Source organism: Aegilops tauschii, chromosome 6, assembly GCF_002575655.3.
Source record: "Aegilops tauschii subsp. strangulata cultivar AL8/78 chromosome 6, Aet v6.0, whole genome shotgun sequence".
Taxonomy (NCBI): Eukaryota; Viridiplantae; Streptophyta; class Magnoliopsida; order Poales; family Poaceae; genus Aegilops; species Aegilops tauschii.
The window spans coordinates 209,975,499-209,993,085 of NC_053040.3; the positions used below are offsets into that span (position 1 = coordinate 209,975,499).

A 17,587-nucleotide genomic window follows, 5' to 3' on the forward strand; every position below is an offset into this window, starting at 1 on the left:
ACGCTTAACCATCTGGAAGATGCACAGTCTTCAAAGGTAACAAGCGTCGGATCCTCGCAAGATCAATCTCTTCAGTGATGCTCAATTACTTTGGGTTTGTAGGTGTTTGGGTTTGGGTTTTCCTCACTTGATGATTTTCGCTCAAAGTCCTCGGAGGATGGGATGCTCTCAAATGACAAGTGTCAGTTTCTCTCGGAGCAGCCAACCAGCTAGTGGTTGTAGGGGGCAGCTATTTATAGCCTAGGGAGCAGCCCGACAAGATAAGACATAAATGCCCTTCAATGATATGATCGTTAGGTGGGTAGATATTTTGGAACAGTTGGCGCGTAGCATAGCAACGGTCGGAAATTTGGGGCTCAAATTCCTTAGGGCTATCATGTTCCTCACTTGTAGGCAATCCGCACTGGCGAATTCCTAACTCCTCAGTCAGAACAAATTCATCAGAGACCAGAAGAACTTTGTATCTGTCACTGAAGAACTTGACTGAGCTGTATGAGATTTCCAATGGCTTCACTCGAAGGGATTGGTAGGTGTAGGATTTTGAGATGAGCATCACTTGGAAATTTTTCCTTAGTATTTCCTCGACCCCCTTTAACAGTACGGTGTTTCCTATGACTCAAGAAAGAGAAAATGAAACTACGAAAACAAAAGTCTTCACGCTTCATGTTCCTCGTATGAATACCAAGTCTTCATGGTCACACCAAGTTCTTCACTTTCAAAGTCTTCAGAAATCCACAGAAAGTCTTCAGAAATCCAAAGTCTTCAGTCGAAGACATTCATTTTTAGGGGTCGACTTTCTCTATAAATATCAAACTCCTCATAGACTTATAGACCTGTGCACACTCACAAACGCATCAGTCCCTTAACCTATAAGTGTTCAATACACCAAAATCACTAAGGGGCACTAGATGCACTTACATATGAGTTATGTGATTTGGTGACCGAATGTTGTTCGGAGTCCGGATGAGATCAGGACATGACGAGGAGTCTCAAAATGGTCGAGAGGTAAAGATTGATATATATATATATATAGGACGATGGTATTCGGACACCGGAAGTGTTTCAGGATGCACCGGGTACTTATCGGGTCATCGGAAGGGGTTCCGGGCACCCCCGGCAAAAGATATGGGCCTTATGGGCCAACAGGGGAAACACACCAGCCACAAAGGAGCTGGTGCGCCCCCCCCCCCCATATGGGCTGGCCAAATTGAAGAAGGAAAGGAAAAAGGGAATAGGATTCCCCCTTTCCGTCCTACTCCGAATAGGAATAGGAAAAGGGGGAGGCTGAATTGGGAGGACCCCAAGTAGCATTCCTCCTACTTGGGGCACCCCCTTGGCTGCCTGTCCTCCCCTCCAACCTATATATATGTGGGGGGCACTGCTAGAACACACAACAAACATTGTTAGCCGTGTGCGGCGCCCCCCTCCACAATTTACGCCTCCGGTCATATTCACGTAGTGCTTAGGCGAAGCCCTGCGCTGATCACTTCACCATCGCTGTCACCACGCCGTCGTGTTGATGGAACTCTCCCTCGATACTTTGCTGGATCAAGAGTTCGAGGGATGTCATCGAGCTGAACGTGTGCAGAACTCGGAGGTGTCGTACGTTCGGTGCTTGATCGGTCGGAACGAGAAGAAGTTCAACTACATCAACCGCATTGTCAAACGCTTCCGCTTTAGGTCTACGAGGGTACGTGGACACACTCTCCCCCTCTCGGTGCTATGCATCTCCTAGATAGGTCTTGCGTGAGCGTAGGAATTTTTTTTAAATTGCATGCTACATTCCCCAACAGATCTTGGGCATCGTTTGGCGCATCACCACCTCCATGGAGTTGATCTTGCCCTTGATCTTGTTCATTGGGTTGAGGGCCTTCATTTTGTTCTTCGGAAGCATGTGGGTCTAGTGTAGGTGATGGCTCCACCTGAGTAGAGCATTGTCCTTCTCCTTTGGCCACAAGGGGTTCCTCAATGGGGAGTATTTGACCAATCCCCATTCTTCCTATGGCTTGAGGAGGAATTTCATCACCTACATCACAAAGGCCATTTTGCTCCACTTGGGAGCCGTTATTCTCATCAAACTCCACATTACACGTCTCCTCAATGAGTCCGGTGGACTTGCTGAGGACACAGTAAGCATGAGAGTTTGTAGCATAACCAACAAAATATGCCCTCTTGAGCTCTAGGTTCGAATTTAGACAAACGAACACCTTTCTTGAGAATGAAACACTTACAACTGAACACCCGGAAGTACTTGAGATTGGGCTTGTTGCCGATAAGTATCTCATATGGAGTCTTATTTAAGCCTTTGCGGAGGTAGAGCCTATTGGATGCATGGCATGCGGTGTTGATGGCTTCGACCCAAAAGTTGTACGGAGACTTGAATTCCGCCATCATGGTCCTTGCCGCATCCATCAATGTCCGGTTCTTCCTCTCCGCCACACCATTTTGTTGAGGGGTATAGGGTGCGGCATATTGGTGCTTGATCCCCTCGTCACTAAGAAACTCATCCAAGGTGTAGTTCTTGAACTCGGTGCCGTTGTCACTTCTAATCATCAATATCTTTGCGTTATGTTGACGTTGAGCTTCATTTGCAAAGTTGATGACGGTTTGTTGAGTCTCAATCTTCCTCTTGAAGAAGTATACCCATGTGTATCTTGAGTAGTCATCCACAATCACCAATCAATACTTTCTTCCACCAAGACTATCAAAGGATGGAGGACCAAAGAGATCCATGTGTAGGAGCTCCAAGGGCCTCTTTGAGTAGATGATAGTCGATGGACGGTGAGCCGTTTTATGAAGCTTTCCTTCGATACAGGCACTGCAATCACGGTCTTTGGCAAAAATCACATTTGTTAGTCCGCGCACGTGGTCACCTTTGAGGAGACTTTGCAAAGATATCATATTGACATGGGCTAGTCAGCGATGCCAAAGCCAACCCACATCAACTTTAGCCATTAGGCAAGTCCCAGTCTTAGTGGGTCGTTCTGAAAATTTCACCACATAGAGACCGTTCTCGACATGCCCAACAAATGCTACTTTAAGAGTATTGCTCCACAAAAGGGCCATGGTATCAAGATCAAAGAATGTTCCAAAGCCCATAACTGCAAGTTGACGAACGGAAAGTAAATTGTATGCAAGGGACTCAACAAGCATGACCTTCTCAATAGTTAAATCTTGAGAGATGACCACCTTGCCAAGTCCCAATACCTTAGAAGTTGAGGCATCACCAAATTGGACATGGGTGGGCATAGATGGAATTGGATGCACATCCACCACCAAGTCCTTGCTCCCAGTCATCTGATTTGTTGCTCCACTATCAAGCAACCATGACACTCCACCGGAAGCAAACTACTACAAGCGATCAATGCTTGGATTTAGGTGCCCATTTTTGAATGGGTCCTTTGATGTTAGCAAGAAGGGTCTTAGGAACCCAAATAGACCATTCAATGTACTCATAGTAAGAACTAATGAATTTTGCATAAACATGTCCATCACTAGCACGGCATAAAAGGAAGAAGGGTTAAAATCGCCGCCTTTGTTGTTGGGAGCGGTTTTGCCCTTCTTGGCATTACCACCCACTTCCTTGTTCTTCTTCTTTTCATGAGTGCCCTCTCTCGCCTTGACAAAGGTCTCCTTTAATGGGAGAGATTGCTCGGTCTTGTTCTTCTTCTTCTTCTTTGACTTGGGTACAAACCCAAGTCCTTCCTTTCCTACAACTTCATTTTGATTACTCAAAAGGTCGTTGAGGTTCTTATGGCCTTGTATGCAGGTCACAAGGCCCTTCTCAAGTTGCTCTTTCAACTTAGCATTTTCCTCCACAAGATGCACATGCTCACAATAAGGGTTAGTAGCATGGGCATTATCAATTAGAACAAAAGGAGGGCAAGTGGAAATCTCCTTAGTTAGCTTCACTTGGAGTTGATCATGAGACTCTTTGAGAGAGGCATGAACACCCTTCAAGACCTTGTGAGCCTTGTCAAGTGTATGAAACTCTTCCTTGAGTCTAGCATGGCCAACCCCAAGTTTGGCTTTCTCGGATTTAAGCACACGAGTAAGAACAATAGCATGATCAAGATCTTTTTGCAATTTAGCATGACCAACGTTGTGTGACTCCTCAAGAGTCAAACGAAGATCTTGCTCTTCCTTTAGAGCAATGGAAAGATCCGCAATTTCATCGGCATAGTCACGACTATGCTCCTCCAACTTGGAGATAGTATCCTCGTGAGACTCAATGATATCATTGGCCTCACCAAGTTGTTCCAAGAGAGAAACAAAGTGCTTCTTGGACTCACCCTTGAGCTTGCTCACAAACTTGGAGAACTCATTCTCATCAACTTTCTCCACCTCACTATCATCAACACAATCTAACAATGAAGGATTAGTCATGATGGTGGTTTTGATGTTAGGAGTTACCTTGTTTATACCTTTGGCCATGAGACACTTGGCAATGGTGTTTTCGTTGGGGGCGCCGAAAAGAGACACCTTGGCGGGGGAAGATGTAGCAATAGCAATGGTTGCCATTGCCGTTCCTTCTCCACTTGTATCTTCCTCATCATCATCGGAGGTGTACTCTTCATGTGCCACCAAGCCCTTTGGAGGAGTCTTCTTGGCAAAGTTGTTCTTGCTAGGGAACGACTTGGCTTTATCCTTCCGAATGAGTTTGCCACCATTGTCTTCACTCTTCTCGTAAGGGCAATCCACCACAAAGTGACTCACATTGCCACAATTGTAACAAGTTCTTACACGTTGCTTGTTCTTTGACCCACTTGAGTTGATCTTGGTGAAGTTGGGCCTTGAGTTCCTCTTGTTGCTCCAAAATTGCCTTGACACAAGAGCCATGTGCTCATGGTAAGCATACTTGGTGTCCTCGGGGCCACACTCTTCTTCTTCTTCTTCATCTTCTTCTTTCAAAATTTCCTTGGCCGGGTGGGAGTGCTTTTCTTTGACCGGACCCGAGCAAGAGCATTGTCGGCAGTTTTGTTCGTGATGTTCATGGCAATAAACTCATCTAACACTTCACTTGATGTTAAGGAGTGAAAATCCAGCCTTTGGCGAATCACGGAAGACATGGCCTTGTTGAATGGCATGATGGCCTTGAGGAACTTGCGCTTGATCCAAGTGTCATCCGTATCCTTGCTTCCATGGTCTTGGAGAGCAACCACAAGAGTAGTCACCCTCCGGTAAAGATCACGTGGATCCTCATCTTCAAGCATCACAAATTCATCGGCCTCATCAAGGACCACTTCAAAGTTGGATCGTTGGATGCTTGAGCTCCCCTTGTACATCGAAACAATGTGCTCCCAACAATCCTTTGCACGAGTGAAAGGTCGAAGATGTGCAAGGTCTTCACGAGGGACCGCTTCTTGAAGAATGAACAAAGTGGAGTGATTGTATTGGTTGTCCACTTCTCTCTTGGGGTGAAGTTGTTTGAATCATGTGGGTAGAAGCCTTGCTCAATGATTCTCCAAATGTTAGTTGAGCAATGATTCAAATGAGACTTAATGTGAAAGATCCAATTAGCAAAATCACCCTTAACAAGCTTGGGAGAAGGACCATGAATATTAATGCGAGCTGTGGGCACCGGTCCTCCATAGACCAGGGGAGGGGGAACCGAGGCAAAGGTTCCCGTCCCATTCTTGTCATGAGGGGAAGGAACATGAGTACCTTTAGCCGCTTCCATGGCGGAATTGGCCTCCAACTCCGATGCCATGGGATTAACCACAAGCAAGGGATCGGGAGTGGATTTCATCCCCTCAAGTAATTCTTTAAGCATGGACTTGACTTCGGCCGTCATAGACGTCCTAAGTGAAGCCATAGCATCATTTAAGTCGTCTCGAGTGATCGAAGTCAACTCCACGGCCTCGGGCACTTCCTCCTCGGTGTCAACCATACTCTTCGGGTGGGGAAACCCTTAATAAAGATACGAGGCTCCGATACCAATTGAAAGGATCGATATGGTTGACTAGAGGGGGGTGAATAGACAACTACCAATTTTTAGCTTTTCTTAACAAATTAGGTTTAGCAACAAATAGGTTGTCTAGATGTGCAACTAGGTGAACAACCTATATGATGGAAACAACAACAACAACAACAACAACAACAACAACAACAACAACAACAACAACAACAACAACAACAACAACAACAACAACAACAACAACAACAACAACAACAACAACAACAACAACAACAACAACAACAACAACAACAACAACAACAACAACAACAACAACAACAACAACAACAAATGCAAGCAAATGATACAACACAATAATAGCTTGCACAAAGTGAAGGAAACAGATAACCACAAGTGGAACCGGTGGAGACGAGGATGTGTTACCGAAGTTCCTCCCCTTTGGGGGAAGTACGTCTCCGTTGGAGCGGTGTGGAGGCACAATGCTCCCAAGAAGCCACTAGGGCCACTGTATTCTCCTCACGCCCTCACACAATGCGAGATGCCGTGATTCCACTAGTGGTGCCCTTGAAGGCGGCGACCGAACCTTTACAAACAAGGTTTGGGCTATCTCCACAACTTGAATGGAGGCTCCCAACAAAACCACGGTTATTTGGAATAATCGTACCAACCGCTTCCCTACCGCTCAACAACCGCCTTGGACCAGAGGGGAGTCACCCCCATGGGCGGTGGTCATGCGGTAGTGCTCCAGAACAACCTCCTGTTCCTGGTGCACGGGGTGGCTAAGTCCCAAGCGGTACAACCGCTCGGATACCCGGTAGTACCGGTATGCATAGCACAACGGGGACAACCGGGCCACCACCGCCCAAGTACGACCCCAACATAGAAGCTAGTCCGATGGTTGGGCGGTACCCGGCCGGTACAACCGCCCGAAGCACCACACCAGAGTTCTTCCAGTGGGAGGGCGGTATGTGGCAGTATGGAGAAGAGGCGCATGCTGAGGCACATGCTTGCCTTGTTGCGGGCGGGCTCAGCGTCGTTGTCTACGATATTGTGTCGCTCGCTTGCGTACTATGTGTCCGCAGTATCCCACAACTCTACATTTTCCTCCTTATATGCCACATACCTGTCTTCCAGCATATGCCGGAGCTGCATCTCACTAGCTAGAGACTACCCTGTTTCCTGCCCTCACAGCCTTTTTTCTTTATATCTTATGTAGCAAGCGTGATTACATGTACCATCGCCCTAGGGCAGCGGTACAACCGCTTGGCAAGAACCTGGGAGATGCAACCCCAGGGTATCACCCCTAGAGCGGTGGTTGGGCCGGTACAACAGGCCAGCGGTACAACCGCCCAGATGGGCGGTACAACCGCTGATGGGAAACTACTGCACCAGAAAGAACTAAAGGGAACCTCTCTCTACAGGAACGGAAGGTAAAGGCGGGTGACAAGAAGAGTGTGCGTGCAATGATTCACCCCATGCCTTCCGATGTGGATTCCCTCTTGATAGTACGGGTTTCCTACGACCAAGAAAATAAACACGCAGAAAACTTCGGCTTCGATCTTTTCCTTCCAGAGAGAATGTCTAATCGATGCGAACCTGAGCATAGAGAACCTGAAGAACTTAACACATGATTAGACCACAAGGAGAGTTGTCATCATCACCCAAAACACAAAGACGGGAAATGTCCTAACATCTGTGGACTTGCAAGTAAAAAGGACAAAAAAGAAGAGCCCAACGGAAAAAAGGAGAGCGAAAAAAAGAAAAAGAACGAATGGAGAGAGCGAAAAATATGAGATAAAAAGAGATAAAAATAAGAGGAATGAGAGGGAACAAAGGCTTATTATAGTATTAATGTTTTCTCTTTCTTTTCCTTTTTGTTTGTTTCGAGAAAGATATCGTTCGATTCTCCTTCTATTGATTCTTTTCCAATCGAGGTGTACGTATCCATGTGTCTACATACATAGATTCTGTTCATGGATTAACGAAAATGTGCAAGAGCTCTATTTGCCTCTGCCATTCTATGAGTCGCTTTGCGTATGGCACCCCCACTCCTTTGAAAGCATCTACTAATTTGAAACTTAATTTGAAAGCCATATTTCGGCCCGGACGCTTTTGGGTTGCTTCTAATAACTAATAAATGGCAAGTGCTCTTCCTTGTTTAGATCTTATTTCAATTGGAACTTTCCGCGTCGATCTTTTTTATTACGTCTTATTTTTACCCCTATATTGAAAGTTACTCTACGTATTGCTTGACGTAAAATCAATAGTGGATTTGTTTCTGTCTTTTGTTAAATCTTTTTCACGGCTCGATAAAGAATTAGATAAGCCAATCATTTTTTTTCCGTCTTGCACAATATAGTTAACCACCACGTTAACTAATCGATTACGAAAAATTGGAACAGATTTTGCAGTTCTTTTTCCTGCAGTACCTCAACGTGACCACGACGGGTACCGTTGGACAAATCCATACACATAAGGTGACTGAAGACAATTTAGCAAACGAATTTTTGGCAATTCTTTTTCCTGCAGTACCTCAACTTGACCATGACGGGTACCGTTGGACAAATCCATACACATAAGGTGACTGAAGACAATTTAGCAAACGAATTTTTGGCAAGTGCCAGATCTCACAAGGCTATATTTTTTGCTTATGATTTCAATCTGAGTGACGTTGGGGCTGATTGTATCGTTCTATGGTAATTTTTGGCAAGTACCACAGCTCATTTTTGTTCATATGGTTTCAGCTGAGAGATCTCCATATAGTTCTATGTCCGTTCCTAACTACTCCTGGTTTTCTTTCATGGCACAGTTTGCCTGTTGCTGCAGCCAATTTCAATACAAACAAATTGCAAGCTGTTACATTTATTGTGAAATAAGAACTTAAGTAGTGAAATCTATCAGCATAAACCAAGAATAATCTCTATTTCAACAACATGAAGTACATATTATGGACTGAATTATACTCCCTCCGTTCCGAATTACTTGTCGCAGGTATGGATGTATCTAAATGTATTTTAGTTCTAGATACATCCATTTCTGCGACGAGTAATTTGGAACAGAGGGAGTAGAAACCAATGCTTCAAAACAGAGCAATGCCCCTCACGGAAAAAGGAGCAGTGTAGTGGAGTTTGGAATGATTCTCCAGTTGTACTGTCTCAGGTCGTGATACAGTCCATAAAACTGAAAAGTGCTCCACGGTTTTCTACATGAACCGCATCTCAGCTGAGTTTAACTGAACATTCTGAACAAAAGAACATGAGAGTCATTCACAAGGGAAACAGCACAATCGCATCTTCAAGAATCAAAAAACAAAACCTCAGTGAAAACAAAGAGGAAACAGCATAATGATACGCAAAAAATGAAAGATTATATGGATGTATAGATGTCGGTAACAGGGATTTCCCGTCAGTAGAAGGAATGTTTTATAATCACCACACCAAAAAAGGCTCGATTCACTCATCAACAAAAAAGGAAATTGGGGGCGAGCGTAACCCAAGATGGATCTGGACGGATTGGTGCTCTAAGCACCACCTGAATACATCTCAGGAGCGTTGTAAACTACTCCCTCCGTTCCTATATACTCCCTCCGTAAAGAAATAAGTCTTTTTAGCAAAATGAGTGAACCTGCATGCTAAAATGAGTGAACCTGCATTCTAAAACATGTCTACATACATCCGTGCAAGAACAGCAGCCGAACAATGAAACAGTGCTCCCCACATAACAATGTGAAAACATCAAATGAAAGAAAACAAAGTATGAGGCTCAAGTGCCTGCTAGAAATTGATGTCAAATACATATTTCATCCACATAACTATAATAACACATTAAGCTGCAAAACTGAACACAGTTGCAATTCAGTATCCAAACCAAGTATTGGTCACATTATGCACCAGCGATCACAAGCACAGCAGTACATGCCATACGCAAGCAGCAAAACCAGGATATAATATAGCAATATATGAAGTTCACAAGCAAGCAATAACAAGATAACATGGATAAACTGAGTATTATACTTCAAGCAGCAGAGCCAAGGAAACCAGATTGCAAATGCAGCTGAGGCAGGAGCAGGCAGCTCAACTCGGAGAAGTTTGGGGGGCACCACTGTTGGCAGGAGCAGGAGCGGCAGTTGCTGTGGTAGGCGCAGGTGCAGCAGCAGATTGATCCTGGGACGCAGCAGGTGCTGTAGCTTCAGTAGAATACGCTGTAGGCTGCCCATAGCTACCAGTAGCATAAGGATCACCGTATGACTGCTGCTGGCCATAGCCTGGCTGGCTAGCAGTAGGTGCACCAGGGTAAGGCGGCGGTGCACCATAGCCTTGCTGACTGTATCCATACTGCCCATAACCAGCCTGAGCATGCGGTGGCTGTCCATAAGTAGGAGCAGATGAAGGCGGCTTCTGAGCCTGCGGAGGCTGCCCATAACCACCCTGACCGTATGCGCCCTGTGGTGGTGGCTGCGTACCATAACCAGGCTGTGTATGTGGAGCAACATATCCAGATGGAGGGGCAGAACCTTGCACTGGGTAGCTTGATGCAACAGCACTAGTAGGTGGTTGGCTAGGATAACCCGGTTGGCCTCCAGAGGATGGAGTGGAAGCTTGCTGCCCTGGAGATGCTTGACCAGCACCACCTGGACCACCATAGCTAGGTGCAGTACCATCCTGAGTTGAGTTAGCAGCTGATCCATAGCCAGATGCCCCATAGCTCTGCTGATCATATCCAGGCTGCTGCGAGTAAGACTGCTGCTGCCCTTGGGTCTGGTAACCAGAGTAGTCATAAGCTTGCTGCCCACCACTCTGCTGAGAGTAGGTAGAATCACCATACCCTTGTGAAGCATAACTAGCAGGAGGCTGGCTGTAATTGTAGTTGCTAGCATCAGCAGGTGCAGCAGTTCCAGTGGCAGATTGTTGCTGTTGGGGTTGCTGCTGTTGGTTATAGTAGTCATAGCCAGCGCCAGGGGGGGCCTGCTGTGATTGCTGGTTTGAAGACTGATCCCACCCTGTCTGATAACCTCCAGATGCTGGAGGGTAGCTGCCATAAGGTTGCTGGCCATACTGTGGTGGCGCACCAGGATAAGGTCCAGGCTGCATATAACCATAACCAGGCTGTTGTGTTGTTGGTGCACCAGGCGCACCCCAGTTTGCCTGAGGACGAGGAGGTCGGTAGCCCTGCTGAGAATAGCCACCTGACATTGGATTTCTGGCACGATTCTGCAAAAATATAGTTTGCACATCTGTATATGTATAGAACAAAAACATGCAATGTACCATGCAGCAGAACGAATGCAAACCAGACAAAACATATCCAAAAACAAAGCAACATTATATACAGAAATTCCAGAACCACCAAGAAAAAATAGAGGGGTCAACTCACCGAGCAAGATTCTCAAGCAACATTGCTGATGCCCATCTAGCGTCTCCCATGTGCAAAACTATGGGAGATAATGAAGATTGGGCAGCTAGACAAACATATATATACATATTGAATAGCAATAAAAGATTGCCTTGCAGTTTATAGATGTTGTAAAATCAGTATTATGTGGAACATCAACTTGTATTGCTTAATGACACAACATACACAGCAGCAGTTCTTTCGACAAGTCTCCTCCAACAAAAAATTATATTATAGGTGAACAAATGAATGTCAAAGAAAGGATTCAAGCAAAGGTTTTAAGGAAGCTTGGTCATGTTAACCTGAAAAGTCAACACAGAGAAAATATATACAAGCAAACAGAACACGATAGATTCATGCGAGGTATCCTGCATAATCTTTCCGAACTACACAGAACACATATGAACTTTCTTGCCTAGTCAATAAACTGTAACGTTCTTATTTGTTACATGTTGCTCCCAGATGGTGGCGTTAGCAACAGGAAAAAGGGACTAAACATTAAGCATCAAAAGTATCAAAGGGAATAATGCAAGAATGATATCTAGACCCTGAGTGAGCAAAAATATCAATAGCCAAAATAACAGCTACAACAGTGCACGGCCCATCATTTAAGTGTGCACAATGATCACCTGTATAGAGTATTGCACAAACTATCCCCAAAAGAAGTAAAGAAATAGCAAATGAAAATTTGACAGGACAAGCACCAGGTACATGAATATAAACTATTTCCTTCCATTTTGATAGAGGGACCAGGCATGTTTCTGGATGTATGTATTATATTGTTCAAAAAGTATACCATTGAATTTGTATTTGAATTCTAATGGTATACTACAATGGTACACATGAGCCCTTTATACCGAAACAGAGGGAGTAGTTCATAATTTTATCTTTCATCCATGAGCATCAAGTATATTAACATTAGGTAGTAACAAACCTGGCTCCAGGATTGATTGCAGCCCTCAGAACTAGTTACCAACACTAATTTGGCCTTATGTCAGTTAATGATCAGACAGTATATCCTGGGATATATGGATAGCACCACAAGCACCGGTATGATACGTAGTAAAGACGCTGTGATAGGATATCAACTTCCTAATGGAAGTATGGATTTGCCAGTATTTAACTGTGGGTGTTTAAATATTTCTTGTATTTTCAGCAGAGACTCCACAGAGCAGAGAAGCTAATAACAAAGAGACTGGGCAAATTACAAATACAATTTCAGATTCGTTGTGCGTCTCTGAACATCTCAGAAGCAAGCACACAATTGTATAAAGTATACAATCATGTCAAAGCTAAACAGCTGCTGCTCCATGACCAACTCTTTTTACTAGACAACCCATTGAGAAAAAGTTTTGACATGTACATTTGACAAGAATATAGGGCATATCATAACCAAGAGAAGATTTCAAAGCAAACAATGGAAAAGATAGGTCAAGTAGAGAAATATAAATCACAAAAACACAGTATGAAGTACAAAAAGATGTAATCAAACCCACATGATTTAAACACTGATAATAATCCCTCCGTCCCATAATATAAGAGCGTTTCTTACACTACACTAGTGTAAAAAAGCTCTTATATTATGGGACGGAGGGAGTAACAAATAGCTGCACCAATTAGGAAGTGGCATGAAAAGAGAAAGAAAGCTGACCTCACTGGTGACCTCACTCACAAGCTGCTTTGCTATTTCAATTTGCTCTGCAGTACCATCAATATACAGTGTTCTTTCAGTTGAAGTATCACCAGGAGGCAAATGCAAAGGAATGACCTGCAAAAGGATTTGTGAGGACAAATGAAATATTACTATTATTATTACTAATGGAAATGATTACAAAATATACAATACTCATTAACAAGGAGATGCAGGTGTGAACGGAGAATCATAGAACAGAAAGTTATGAAGACAAAAGGAGCATGAGTTCTACTTATAATTGAGTAAACTCAGAACTTGGATTTTAATTTACTTGCTAAATCATAAGAAAACTGGAAAAAAATGAGCAACAACAGAACACATCATGCAGTGCTAAGTAACTTTCAGCTAGCAAATTTATGTTCAGACTTCGCAATAAGAATTTTCACAAACCTGTATACGAGCTTGAGATTTGGCCTGCATGGATTTTATAGTCTCACCACCCTTACCAATAACCAGACCCACCTGAAATAAGAAAAAAATCATTAAGACATGGAAAGGAATAGGCAAGGTTTTTTACCACCAAAGAAACTGGTCCGTGAAGCTGTGAAGCTTACAAGGCACCCTCATTGCTATATTGGGGCGTGGTATGATTTTCAATGTCTGACAAGCAATCCTAGTTCTAGAAAGCAGCCAGTTTACCTTGTTGTTAGCAATTTGCATTTGGAATTGCTCAGCACCAGGTTGAGGTGTGTTGTACTTCCGATTAGAGATAGTGCCAGATGATCCAGCATCAGCCTGCAGAAGGTCACATGACACGTATGGTTGAATAAATGGATGCCCAACTAAATGTGAAGTCCTGACCATAAAAAAAGGTAGCACAGTACCTCTGCAAGAACATCAATTATCAACTGCTCAGCTCTGTTTATCTGGTCAGGAGTGCCCGAAAGATCGACCGATCTTGTCTGTGAGCCGGGTTGAACATCCATGTCCCTTGTTACTTGGATCTTTGCCCCTGACTGAGCTTGGAGATGCTTTATAGTTTCTCCAGCTTTTCCAATGATAACACCAACCTAAAAGTCAAAGAACATAAGCAAAAGAACTGCACATCATGCAACCTTCTATCAACTTCATGAATCCAAAAACCAAAAGAGTAAACTGCCAAGTAGCATACCCTTCCATTTGGGATATCAATCTTTTTTGTTGTACTGCCACTCTGGTATCCACCACCATATGAAGAATACTGATGTGAGTTTCCTTGAGAAGATAAGGGTGGGATGGAAGAAGCATGGCCTGGAAGCAAAAGAACAACCCATTATATTACTGATAGCTGCGGATCTGTTAAGTGAGAAGAATAACCTTCACGTGAACAACATAAAACAGGACAATAAACAGATGTCAGTACATAAGTAACAAACTAATAACGTTCAGAGCTGCCTGAAAATATTACAGGAAATCACATCATCTATGTGCCACATGAGATAATCATATATTTAGCTCTGTGCCGATAGACAATCATGAAAGCAGTATATTGATGTTTTTGCATTTAACATGCAAAAATGAGAAAAAATGAACCACAGAAACTATTGTCATTTAGCGGACATGGCTCTTACGAAAGAGCAACACATAATATCATTTGTTGCATCTAGCAGACAGGTGCTAGTTCCACGAGACATTGATTAAAATATTACATGATATAGCAGAATCAAACAATGGAAACTACTGATCTACACAAGATATATTTGTCAGAATTATTAACAAACACTACTAGCCATCCTTATAAACCCATAATAAATATCAGTTTTGTTAAAGCACATCTAGATGTGCCATAAGTATTGCACGTCTAAGTCCTGTATCATTGATCTTACACGAAGATTGGTGTGGGTATTTTCTTTCCTCTTTTTCTTTTTTTTATGCTTGATTAAGTTACTTAGATGTGCAATAACTATGGCACATCTAGATGTGCCCTGGACACACCCAATTCGGAGATCTAAACTTCCTCGCGAGGATAACGAAATCGCTAAGCTTCTAGCCTAGGCGGGCTATTTACTTCCACTGCTTCCTGAACATGTCGCTAAATCGTACGGACCGCATAGCTGTACTCAGCAGCTAAGGAACAAACTAAATAAACAGCATAACAGCAGCCGCGACCACAGTCACACAAAAAACAGTTCTCCCGATCCAACAAGTGTTTCACTACATATAGCCAAGATACTCACCACCACCGGCTGAGGACGAGAATCCGAGGCCGCCACCGCCGATACGGCCACCGCTCCCCAGGGAACCCCCTCCACCACCGGTGCCCACGTCGTCATCGCCATTGTCGACGCGGGGACGCTTCGCCTCAGCGGCGCTGAAGAGCCGAGCTGCGATCTCCTGCGCGCGCTGCTTCGCGAGCTGGATCTCGTCGGGAGGCGGTGGCACAGTGTTGTACGAAGATGGCACCGGGGCACCGGCAACCGGCGGCGAGGCGGGGGGCGGGCCGGAGGAGAATCCCGTCCGGCGCGGCGGCGGGGAGTCGTCGTACTTGCGCTTGGAGGAGTAGTGGTCGTCGGCCATGGCGGCGGGGGAACTAGGGTTAGGGTGGTGGCGGCGAGAAGCGCGTTTTTGTGAGGAGCGGAGGGATAAGACGGCGCAAAACGGAGAACCCTAGAGCGCAGCGGGGATGCGTATTTATAGGCTACCTCGAGGATTTTACTAGTTCTCTGTCTGCTCAGTTTCTTTTCGAAGATGTCACTCTGGTTCTTCCCGTGATGATACTCCCTCTATAAACAAATATAGAAGCGTTTAGATCACTATTTAGTGATCTAAACACTATTATATTAGCTTACGGAGGGAATATTTTTTAACGGTATCGATAACTCCCGAACGTGTCATATTTTCTCTTCTCAAGCTGAACGTCGTCTATGCGTCGATCTTCATGGAGTGAATCTTGGCGTACGGAGGTGCCACGTAGGTCCACTGCCGCCGTTCGGGATAACCCTCGCTCGCCACCAACCCACCCCCACTTCGTCTCCACTCTCTTCTCAACACACAGATGGAGGGGAGAGAAAACAGAGGAGGTGCGATCGGCGCGACGGCTTGCCGATGGCAGACGAGATGGGGACGTGCAGGGGCGGTGAGCGGAAAGCGGGCGGGGGAGGCTTGATGCAGCCAGGGAGCTCGGGCGTGGAGGTGCTAGGTTCTCTTCTCCGTCAGCGTCCAAATCGGCGACGGGATGACTCGCGCCACCAAGCGGGGACGCCCGCCCGACGACCTCCAGTGGCCTCGAGCGCGGGACACGGCGGTAGCCTCGAGCGGGGGGAGAAGCGCCGGACACGGCAGCGGCCTCGAGCACGGGTCACGGCGGCGGCCTCGAGCGCGGGGAGAAGCGCGAGACACGGTGGCGGCCTCGAGCGCGGGACATGGCGAGCCTTGAGCGTGGGTCACGGCGGTGCCCTCGAGCACGGGCACGTCGACAGCTTCAGCCCGTCGATTTCTCCGCCGATTTTTCGTCCCCGCCGTGGTTCCCGTTGATGGGCGTCCCATATGCCCCCTCCTCTGCTGCATTTCTTCCCGAGGGCGTCGGCAAGGTGCTTTCAGGAGGTGGGTCGCGGAGGGGAGGGGGTCGCGTTGTCGGGGCGGACATTGTCATGGAGAGGTGGCGTACGACGCGACCACGCCACCATCGGATTGTGTCGGAGTCTCGTCTGGCCACCCCATGGAGGAGCTGCTGGTGTTGCTTCGTCCATTCCCCCACCTTCGACCACCGATGCCAGTCCCGCAGGTGAGTCCCTGTTCCATCGGCTCGTGTTGTGATAACGGGAGGTGTTGGGGATATAACTACTGGGTATGAACTGCCCAGGAGAGGCCGGGTCATACCACTGGCGACTTATCAATGAAGATGGCGGCTCATACAAGCCCGTTGACGGCTCAAGATCCAGAGGCGACTTGAGGCCCAAGAGGATGAACTGCCATACATGTATAACTTGTATTGTAAGGCAAGACTAGTTAGTCACCGAGCCGGACACGTTGTGTATGAGCTGGTCGGGACTCTGTAAGCCACCAGATGTCAACCTATGTATATAAATGGACGACCCGGTGGCGGGTTAACTCAAGAAACAACAGATCGATAACTAGGTCAAGCGTATTCGCTCCCTGGTAATCGAAACCCAAGCAATACAACCCAAAACTAGAGTAGGCCTTTACCTCCACCGCGAGGGGCCGAACTAGTATAAACTATATGTGTTCTTTGTCCCGATTAACCCCTTTAAGCTAACCTAGTTGCGATGGCTCCACGACTAAGTCCTTCCGCCAGGACATCTGCCGTGTTAAGTCCACGACAATTGGCGCCCACCGTGGGGCCAGCGCACGGTGGTTTCGAGTTCTTGAAGGGCAGCTTCGCAGGGATCAAGGGATACGCTGTGGGCCGGATGACCAAGAGTCGTCGCGGCAAGCTCTACATCGACGACGCTGGTTGGGGCCCCGAGACCAGCTCAATTGAGTACGGGTACCGGGTCCCCTTCGACGGAATCCACGTCTTCATCGGCAAGATTGGCGAACCGGGCCCTGAGCCGGACACCTGCACCGACATCATCGAGACGGCTCAGCGTGCACGACCCGACCGGGTTCAACCCGCCGTGAAGCATGCCTTTGTTGGTTTCATCCAT

The 17,587-nt window shown here is 46.0% G+C and overlaps 1 protein-coding gene across 1 annotated transcript; it reads right to left on the reverse strand.

Annotated features, from left to right (window-relative positions):
- Positions 1-9,714: 9,714 nt before the first annotated feature.
- LOC109784815 (uncharacterized) lies at positions 9,715-15,600 on the reverse strand. Its single transcript, XM_020343417.4, has 7 exons — positions 15,158-15,600; positions 14,113-14,231; positions 13,826-14,011; positions 13,641-13,736; positions 13,392-13,463; positions 12,960-13,076; positions 9,715-11,127 (listed from the first exon to the last, which is right to left on the reverse strand). Exons 1-7 carry the CDS (start codon positions 15,495-15,497, stop codon positions 9,991-9,993), a joined length of 2,067 nt encoding a protein of 688 aa, XP_020199006.1. The 5' UTR covers positions 15,498-15,600; the 3' UTR covers positions 9,715-9,990.
- Positions 15,601-17,587: the final 1,987 nt, after the last annotated feature.

Excerpts from the sequence above, each read along its gene's own strand:
- LOC109784815 (XM_020343417.4), bottom strand. The coding sequence starts at position 15,497 with ATGGCCGACGACCACTACTCCTCCAAGCGCAAGTACGACGACTCCCCG. Across the intron at positions 13,737-13,825 it reads TAATTGATGTTCTTGCAGAG|GCTGATGCTGGATCATCTGG; the intron begins GTACTGTGCTAC and ends GACCTTCTGCAG. Across the intron at positions 11,128-12,959 it reads TGAGTGAGGTCACCAGTGAG|AATCGTGCCAGAAATCCAAT; the intron begins GTCAGCTTTCTT and ends ATATTTTTGCAG.